Source organism: Mesoplodon mirus (assembly GCF_964341445.2).
Source record: "Mesoplodon mirus genome assembly, chromosome: 3".
NCBI lineage: Eukaryota > Metazoa > Chordata > Mammalia > Artiodactyla > Ziphiidae > Mesoplodon > Mesoplodon mirus.
The window spans coordinates 97,396,866-97,407,448 of record NC_138978.1 but is presented as its reverse complement, the minus strand read 5'-3'; the positions used below and the strand labels follow the sequence as shown (position 1 = coordinate 97,407,448).

At 37.9% G+C, this 10,583-nt stretch overlaps 1 protein-coding gene across 1 annotated transcript; it reads left to right on the top strand.

Annotated features, from left to right (window-relative positions):
- Nucleotides 1-8,610: 8,610 nt before the first annotated feature.
- Nucleotides 8,611-9,748, top strand: LOC309800823 (WD repeat-containing protein 82-like; the record flags this gene model as incomplete). Its single annotated transcript, XM_082615149.1, has 1 exon — nt 8,611-9,748. The coding sequence occupies one exon, from the start codon at nt 8,611-8,613 to the stop codon at nt 9,550-9,552; it is 942 nt and encodes a 313-aa protein (XP_082471275.1). The 3' UTR covers nt 9,553-9,748.
- Nucleotides 9,749-10,583: the final 835 nt, after the last annotated feature.

Genomic DNA, 10,583 nt, shown 5'->3' with positions numbered 1-10,583 from the left:
AAGAGATCTACATTCATCCTTCAATAACCTTCTCTTACTCCTGCCACATGCAGACTTTATTATTCCTTCTTCAATATTTCTTTTTAATACTATGCATACTCTTGGGTTGTAATTTTTTCAACTCAAGAATTAATTATTGGGACTTCCCTAGTGGCTCAGTGGCTAAGAATCTCCCTGCCAATGCAGGGGACACAGGTTCGGGCCCTGGTCCGGGAAGATCCCACATGCTGCGGAGCAACTAAGCTCATGTGCCACAGCTACTGAGCCTGAGCTCTAGAGCCCACAAGCCACAACTACTGAAGCCCACGTGCCAGATCTACTGAAGCCTGGGCCTCTAGAGCCCCTGTTCTGCAACAAGAGAAGCCGTCGCAATAAGAAGCCCGTGCACCTCAGTGAAGAGTAGCCCCCACTCAATGCAATTAGAGAAAGCCCACGTGCAGCAACGAAGACCCAATGCAGCCATAAATAAATTAATTTTTTAAAAGAATTAATTATTTTTTAATTATTTGGTTACTCCTTTGGTTAACCTTTCAGATTGACTTTCTTAAAGGCAAGAACTGTTGTTTTTCTCCTTTGTATTCCCTGATAATAAAAATTTAATACATATTTATTGACTTAAATCATTCAACATATATTTGTTGAGATAAATTGAACAATGTGTAAGATTTCTTGACATTCTTTGCATGCTATATACTAGGCTATATGTTCAACTCCTACTCACATTTTGATTCTCAGATCAAGCACTGCCTCTGTAATATCTTCCTTGATTTTTCAAGGCAGAATTGATTTTCCTTTTTTTGAATTGTTCCTTTACCTCGTACTTCTGTATATTAATAGTTAACTCCCTAGATTGAAATATTTTTTTAGAAGTGTGATTTTCCCCCAGGAAAACTTGACTTTATTCAAGACAAAAGCAACATATCTAGATTCAGTTTGTTACAATAATTGTTTCTTGATTGAATCAATAAACAACCAAAGGAATGAATGAGACAATTATTAAATGATAACTGAATAATTCAAGATTCGCTATTTTAAATGGTCTTTATCTATTCTAAATCTTGAGTGTTTGAAATGTTCTACAGAATATACTGAGAGAAAAAAAATATTTTTGTTCCTCCATCTGGAATCAGGAGGACCCACATTTTTCAACCCTGGTATTATAATATCCGAATATACCAACTTTCAATATGTATTTTAGTCATATATGGACAGAACTCAGAATTATGTATTTAAGCTGAAAAATTGGGCTAAGATAATAAATAAAATTATGTAATTTTTTTCTAACTGTCCTTATGTTCACTTCAAATAAAATCATTATAATCATTGTCATCCTGAGTATTATTGTTAATATAATATTATTACTCATTTAATCTCAATATGTTTGCTGTGAATGCATGCAACCTATTGCTCATTATAATTTAAAAGCATATGCAAAGACAAAATTAATTCATTACAAAAGAAGAGATATACTACAACATAATACTTTTGCTCTTTTTCTTTTTTCTTGAGTAGCTATAAAAATGGGCACAGTGGCTAAATGCCATGTTTCTTAACGTGCTGTTGGCCATGTCTCATATAATATTATTGTTCCTGGTGGGCTCTTTAAACTTGATTAAAATGTGCAGTTTTTGTACAATTTAGAAGATAAATCTGATGCTATAATTCAAATGTAAATACTCTCCTGGTGGCCATCAATAACTGGTGAAGAAGAAAGGTCTTTTTTTTTTCAAACTTCACCTAGTGAAAGACTGTTATTCAATAAAAATCCATGTTTTACTAAATTCAGCTGCCTCATGATTTTATCCTCAGCATATAAGTAATCATAACTGATATTCTAATATCAGAGTATTAGCTTATATATTATGCTATTGTCCTAGGATGCATTAAGTTTTAATCTAATTTTTTCTGAACATTGTGTAATTAATCACATCACTGATTAATAAATCATTAATGAGTGATTTCAAAATAGCATGATTGACTTAATAGGTGGACAACTTTGGGCAAATTACTGAACTTCTCAACCTTGCTTATCTGTATAAGGGGATAATAACAAAACCTTTCTCATAGATTGTTGTGAGAATTAAATGATGGATTGATAAAAACGGACATATTTATTCATTGCTATATATTGGCAACATTGGACTCAATTCACCATGTCTTGCATTAACTAGATAGTGAGTAGAAAAGAATGTAATTTTAGGTTGCTTACATCAGATAAAGATTTCACTGTATTTGCCCACTATCGATCAGTCACAGAACTTGAATCCCAGACTCTGATTACTAGCTTTTGAAGACTGTAATTAGCATAGGTAATACTTTGATGGCTGGGTCTACATTTATTTTCCTCTAGATTCATTTATTGTTAAATGATTGAGGGTATTGGCCTCCCAGGGCTTCATTATCTAGGGTGTCATGTGAGATTTGCTAAGTAGAGTCCTCCTTCTTCAGGGAGGAAGATCAGAGAGGCCCAAGAGGAAAGGCATGATGTTCAGGCTTTTAGTTTCTATAGCAGGAAGGAGCAGAAGTTGAAACAGAAGGCAGGAAGGAAGAGGGAAAAAAATAGTGACTGAGTACTAGAGCAGAAAGTTTGACTGGCTATGGATTGCAGCCAAATTTTGTAGATAACTTGCACATTTTTCTTGAAAACCAGTAAAAACAATCACTGAATTTATAGATATGGACCGTGAATATGACTAGGGGAATTTGGTAATTTGACTACCATGCAAAACATAGTCCCATGCCTCTGATGTCAGAGGGAGAGTATACAACACCATTTAATCTCCTAATGGGGGACAAGTTACTCCTCAAAGGAGTGCTGTTGCGAAAGTAATCAGGAAGGATGCTTGGGAGAAAGGATGCCACTCTGTGATTTATTTTCCCTCTACTAAGTCTATACCATGCGTACATAAGCACCCATTCACTTTATCTGTTATCAGTGAAGTAGTGCTATGATCTGAATGTGTACCTCCAAAATTCATACCTTAAAATCCTAACACTCAAAGGTGATAGTATTAGTAGATGAGGCCTTTGGGCAGTGCTGAAATCTTGAAGATGGAACCTTCATGAATAGGATTAGTGTTTTATAAAAGAAGCTCCAGAGAAATCCTTAGTCCCTTCCGCTATGTGAGGATACAGGGAGAACTCTGTGACCCCGAAGAGACCTCATTGATCATGCTTGCTCCCTGACCTTGGATTTCCACCCTCCAGAACTGTGAGAAATAAATTTGTTTCTGTTAAGCTACCTAGTCTGGTATTTTGTTATAGCATCCCAAAAGGACTAAAGCAGATAATTTCTCATTAAAGCCTCCTGAAGACTAATCCCTCCACTGGTAGGCTTAATTTCATCTTTTCCTACCTTTCCAGGAAAGAACAAAGAACTGTATCAAAAGTGCTGAGAACTTTGGGAAAATAGGTGATAAAAAGTGCCTCTGTCTGTGAAATCACACTTTCCTGGTTTTCATCATGATTCTTAGATATTTCCTTAAAATCCTTTATTGTTCCTTTCTTATCCAAGATGTACTTATGAGACTTTGTCTGCATCCAGTTCAGAGTCTCGTAACTGTACATCTTCAACTTACCAACTCCAGCAATTCTCCATATATTGGCACACTGACCTCTCCTTATGGGTCAAGCCTGTGTATTCTACCACCTACTGAATATTTCTGCACTGATTATTTTCCATGTATCTTAAATTGTGTCAAAATGTGATTAATCTTCAACAAACTCCCTACTCTAAGCTGCTTTTCCTTCTTTGTTCCCAAGTACTGTAATTGGCAAAAACACACACTCACTTGTTCAAGCTAGGGACCTGAGAGTCATTTTTCAACATTTTTCTCTCTTTACTAACTAATCCATCACAAATGTCAGTGAGTCCACCAGAATCTTTATTCCATCCATTTCTCTCCAACACTACTGCCACTAAGTTCTTACATGCTGCCATCATCTTATATGTGCTCAACTCTGTGCTTTTGAATTGGTCTCCTGGCTTTTACTTTTGCTTCCATCCAATTTGTTCTTCACCTAGTAGCAACAATGAATCTAAAACATAAATTGGAACATGACACTTTTCTGTTTAAAATCTCTAAATGGATTCTTATTATATTTACGAGAAGAATGGAATCTAAAATTTTACTTGGCTATCAAGATTTTCACAGACTGACACTACCTGTTTCCCAGCTTCAGTGAATGCCCCTATATACTCCCACTCAATAGTATTCATCTTTATCTCATCACTCTCAAGGGCATTTTCTGAAGCCCTAATGAAAAATGAGATCCACTGTCATTTTCTCTACCAATACTTGCTACTTTTGTGTGTAATATATTTAGTTTCTACTAGACTGACATTTTCTTAAAGGTAGCACTTGGTTTGGTCCTAAATTGCAGTTTGGCACATAATGGACATTAATAAGTATTTATTAAATGCATATTTAAATAAAACTGAAATTTCAAAGGCAAGACTACATAACACTTTTCAACCCCTAATACCATAGTTTTCTTTATCTTGAAAATTTTGGTATTTCTCCCTGGTTCTAGTAATCCTCTTGTCTGTGTCTTCTTAGTGAATTCTCCCTCTGATGCTTCATTCTTGAATTACAGGACATTTCAATAACTATATTCACATGATACTTAGTTTCTGATTTATCTGTATTTGCTTTAAGCAACACACTCTATATATTGTAATGGACCTTTATCAGCTGATTTCTACAGAGATTTGTTACCTCTTATTTATTCTGTAAGATGCTTTCTATGAGTTTACCTACTATTGGCATCTCTCTAATCATAATTTGTTTTGACCAATGCAGGATACTATGGAAATGAATGAATTTGAAAGTCTTTATGGATTGGTGTCTAATCTCAAAATTATTTTCTCCACCATGGAGTAAAATATGGATACCACACAATATCCCTAAATTAAAACAGATTCAGGTTTCAACATGCCTTTGGTCTAAAATTGATATACTAGAGGATATATAAACTGATGAAATCTGGCATAAACCTGGTGTTGAAGGTCCAACAGTTACTTCTCTAGGTAGACTTGTCCTCTGATAAATTTCCAAACATTTACTCTTCATGTTATTTCAACATTTTACCTTATACCCTAATCTGTTTCTACTACCATGAAAGTAAATGTTTATTGATCTTTTTAAATTCACGCTTACCATTATCACAATTACAAATTCTAAAGGAATTGTATTTTAAAATTATGTAAATGGTGTTTTATCATAAAATATTTTATAACTGTAGAATATAAACAGAATTTTTCACAAATAAGGACCAATGATTATGTATTCTTCAATTCCCAGTACCTGGTTTAGCGCCTGTCATAAAGGAGGTGTTCGATAAATGTTGAATATATGAACAAGCCAATTTCAAACAGTTATACAGAGAAATTTCCTTATTTCTACAACACTACTTTTAGTTTCAAGTACATTTTTGACCATCAAAATTGTCTTACTTTGCTGTCTTGTTGAGTGTAACCCACTCCTAGTCATCACTCATGTATTGTTTCTCATGTATAATTTCTAAGACATCCATTGTAATATCAAATTGCTCGAGAAAAATAACTTCAGTTTAGTTGTCCCAGAGTAAATGCATTTGGCAAATTATTTCCCTTTTTTTCATTTCAGCTATGTATCCAAAGTGCATCTAGTCCAAACTAGTATTTTGGACTCATAGGTTGAATAAAATCCATGTTTTTAATATTTTATGTTTATACTGACAAGCTCTCTTTGAAACATGGCATACATTAAAAAATATATTTCCCAAGTTAACAATTTTGATAAAAAATGTTTACTTTTGCCACTTAGAAAACTTTTGGTGGTGTGAGGCCTATTGGACACCTGACAGTTGTGTTAAAATATGTGGCCTGTATATACATTATAACATTGCTCACCCTACATCATAACTATAAGTTCTGCTGAAAGAAGCACTTCTTTTCACTTCCTGTTCTTCCATCCCTATGGAGAGAACTCAATTAATGTAACATGATTGGCCTTTCTCTTCACTTTATCTCTCTCTGCTTTAGGATAAGTTGAATGACTTATTCAATAGTTGAATTTGAAGAGAATGGGGGAGAAGCTGGCCTCTGTTCCATCCACTTTTCCCTTGAGAGCAAATGTGTTCATTTATTCCAGAGAGGAGGAAATTACAGAGAAATGAGCCTAAACATGTGTGTCCAATTTCCCTTCATGTCATTGGCTAGCTCCTAACTTATGTGTCAGGACAAGATTCCAATAAATCCAGCAGACCACAGAGCCGGGAGGCTAAAAGAGCTGAGTATCCATTTTCAGAAACTCCTTGGATTGGGGAGACAGAAGTGAGAGTTCAGACCCAGCCAAGCTTGATGAACTTTAGTAAATACACTGGACTTAAAGTTGACATGTCATAGTGGTTATGCACTCACCTAAAGAGTGGTGACTGGAACTTCAGAAAAAAAAACACACAAACTTGAAATGGACCAGTCCTATCATAGCCTGAAACCAAGCCTCCTCAGAAAAATGTGATCTGCTAGCATCCCATTTGAGTGCCAGCATTAAAATTAAACCTTTCAGAAGGGTTTATCCCTTCTGCCTTCATTGATCCACAATTTCTGAAACCAATAGAAATTTACAAAGCTGGTTAAAAATGTGAATAAATAACCAAAAAAAAAAGATAAAACAATTGAAACTTGAAACAGAAGTGAGAGAAAAGTAAAATGATTTGTGGTATTAAGGTGGTAAAATTAACAGAGCGTCTGGTGCTTGTGACGATATAAGGGAGTAGTTGATTTAGAAGCCAGATTGCAGGCTTGGAAGAAAAAAGAAACAGCAGTTTTGGTTAGAAAGGCAATAAAATAATTTCAGACACAAAGTTAGAGATATTTGCAAGGCATCAGGGTAAATATGTTTCAGAGACACTGTGAGTCTGAAGTTTAGGGATACATTCTACCATGGGGTATAGGTATCCCCTGCTTTTTGAAAGTTAGCTTTATTCAACTTGACTTTTATGAAAGACCTACATTAGTGCCTGTTTTCGTTAACCAAAATAAATCTTAAAAGGATTTATGAAAAAAAGGCAAAAAGCAAAAATAGCATTCAGCATCCATTTTGCAGCGAGCAGTTATAAGCAATGCATCAGGCCACCATAGTTTTGAACTGTTTCTGTGAGCATCTGTGCTTTATTTCTATTTATTTTGTGCATCCTTTAGCAAGAGGTGTCCTAAAGTAAGTGCTTCTTCACTTTATGCTTTTTCGACTTATGCAAGATTTCTTAGGCACACTCTACTTTCAGACAGAGGGGGAAACCAGGGCATGAAACCTGTGTATAGCTTTGGAATAATCAACATATAAATAGTAATGAAAATTATGTGACTGGATAAGGATGCCAAGATACAAATTATTGAGAGTGGTGGGGGCTTTGGGGAGGAGACTTGCAATAGTGTGGCAAGGGCAGAGAAGGAAGAATTAGAAAAGGAAACACAGGACATAGTGGCAGAGGGACAAAGAGTAGTAATGCCATCACAAAATCTACATTATTGCACAAACACAGAAAGCTTGATCAGATATACTCCAGTCCATCCCAGGCCATTAATTATATAACCCTGTAGTAATGCATAATCACGTAGACTTATTTATTCACATCTTCATAGTTTCATTTCTGAATTCAATTCAGAATTTAAAGAGGATGTATTATTTTTAAAACAAGACTTCCTGAAGCTTGGGTAAGAATCTTTTTATCTGTCCTAAATAATACTTGGTAAAAAACTTAAATCATCCAAAGATATTTTCACCTACCATTTAAAGTCTATTATTTGAAAACAAACTCATAGGGTGAATGACCTACAGAAATCATTTGCTTGAGGTGTGATTTTTTTTTCTTGTCACATAATTTTGAAATTTCTTTTCCCATATACTATAGAGCTTTAAAGACATGTCAGGAGTTTTTGTGTATATAAGTCATTTAAGAGGAAGAATTTAAATGTATCCAAGTTTCATTTCTACCACAGTTAACTATTAAGCAACTCATTTGGATATATAAACAAGAATTCCTAAAGTGAGTTGATATTGCATGGTGAACTTTATACTCAGCTTGTTTCTATTTTGCAAATGCTTCATGGAAGTGTTTTCATGACATATTTTCCTCTCAAAATCGAGCTATAATAGTAAAAATGCTAGACTTGGAGTTAAACCTGTAATCAAATTTGCACTGTGTCACTCTGTCACTATCTATATTATCATAGACAAACTAATTTTAGTGGTGAGCTCTCTAAAATGTGTGTAATACAATGATGTATATATTTTATATTCCATATCCTTTGGAAAATTAGTATACTTATTTCAAGAACTATAGTGCGGTCGCCTCAAGATGGCGGACACAATGAACTGGTGCCGCGCCGGTCGGCCCTGAGGTGACTGTGAGGAGGACCGGTCTGCGAGACCCCATAGTCCCGGCAGAAGAGTGCTGCGCAAGCAGGAGGCGGAAGAGGAGGAGGCGGTCCAACTGTCGGCCGCTCTCCAGCCCGCCACCAGCGCGGCGCCGCGCCCGCCCCGCCTGGCTCCGCCCCTCGGCAGCCTGACCGTTGGCCAGGCTCTGCCCGGCTATGCGCTGCCCCCGCCACCAGTAGCCACCGCCATGAAGGTGACTGACAGCGTGCTGCGGAGCTTCCGCGTCGCCAGGGTGTTCTGCGAGAACTCGGACAAGATTAACTGCTTGGACTTCAGCCCCAACGGCAAGACGGTCATCTCGAGCAGCGACGACGACTCCATCGTGCTCTATGACTGCCAAGAGGGCAAACCAAAGAGAACCCTGTACAGTAAGAAATATGGCGTGGACCTCATCAGATACACTCTTGCAGCAGACACGGTCGTTTACAGCTCTAACAAAATAGATGATACTATCCGTTACCTGTCCTTGCATGACAACAAATACATCAAATACTTTCCTGGACATAGCAAAAGGGTGGTGGCCTTGTCCATGTCACCTGTGGATGACATTTTCATTTCTGGGTCTCTTGATAAGACCATTCGGCTCTGGGATCTCCGGTCTCCTAACTGCCAGGGTCTCTTGCACTTACAGGGCAAGCCAGTTTGTTCTTTTGATCCAGAAGGATTAATTTTTGCTACAGGTGTCAATTCTGAAATGGTCAAACTTTATGATCTTCGCTGTTTTGACAAGGGGCCATTTGTGACATTTAAGATTCAGTATGATCGGACTTGTGAGTGGACAGGACTTAAGTTCAGCAATGATGGCAGACTCATCCTCATCTCCACCAATGGCAGCTTCATCTGTCTGATCGATGCATTCAAGGGAGTGGTGATGCATACGTTTGGGGGTTATGCCAACAGCAAAGCCGTCACACTGGAGGCCTCGTTTACTCCAGACTCACAGTTTATTATGATTGGTTCAGAGGATGGCAAGATCCATGTCTGGAATGGAGAGACTGGTATAAAAGTAGCTGTGTTGGATGGCAAACACACAGGCCCCATTACCTGTTTGCAGTTCAACCCCAAGTTCATGACCTTTGCCAGTGCTTGTTCCAACATGGCCTTCTGGTTGCCCACCATTGATGACTGACCTGCATAGTGCTTGGCTGTTTTCTGTACAGCGAGGGTGGCCAGTAGGGAAAAACTCAGAGGGAACTACGATAATAGTGAGATTGGATCATTTGACTGGGCTGGAGAGCATCCTTCCACATGGCCTTCCCAAGGATGTGCTGTACATTTGCTCAAAAGAAAAAAATTACTTTGCCAAGCTTCTTCAAAAGGACTCTTGGTGCAGCAGATTCAATCGGGACTCAGATTTTCCAGCTGTCACTGCACCGAGCTCCTCCAGAGGAGTGACCAGACTAGTGACTAGGGTACAGTGGGGCCCTCAAGACACCTTCAGTTTTGAATGTATTTGCTGCTGAGGAGTCGGTGAGGTTGTTAATTCGGCACATCCCTTTGCCCACCCCCATAAATGCGTGGGAAGCCACAGTTCTGGTTTTGAGATGCTAGGGCAGCTCAGTGCCCCTTGCCCTCACCCTGCATGTCTTGTTACTGGTTCTCCCTGTGTCATTGTGGCATTATCCACAACCACCATGTTACTTAGGTGCTAAATATTTACAGAAATAAGTCTCCATATATCTTAGGGTCAGAAAGGGACAGATACAGAAAGACCTTGCTTGCCAGGAAGCCTCCCTGCAGATCCAGAAACAGGCTCAACAAGGTTATGTTTGACTTGTCCAAGAGTACCTAGCTGCTAGTGGGGAAAGCAAGCCACTACTGCCTCTGTTCAGCAGCAGGAATAGGCTGTGAATTGCTAGCACTTACTGTTTTGTTTTGCTTTTTTAGCAGTTCCTTTTTGGCTTGTTCCTTAACCTTAAAAGCAAAGGACATATGTCTTTCCCAGACATAGGCTGGAATCTGCAGCTTCTGAGGTGCCACACACCGTATAGCTCTGCATTCTCAGAGTGGAGGGACTTTTAGAAACCAAGTGATCTGAGCTGTTACTGCCCACCCCTGGCTTTCCAGGGTAGAAAATTCATGGTAGGAATAACTGTTCAGAGAAAGTACTTGCAACTATAGGTTAATAAGAAAGCCTGCATAATTAACATATCTGTACCC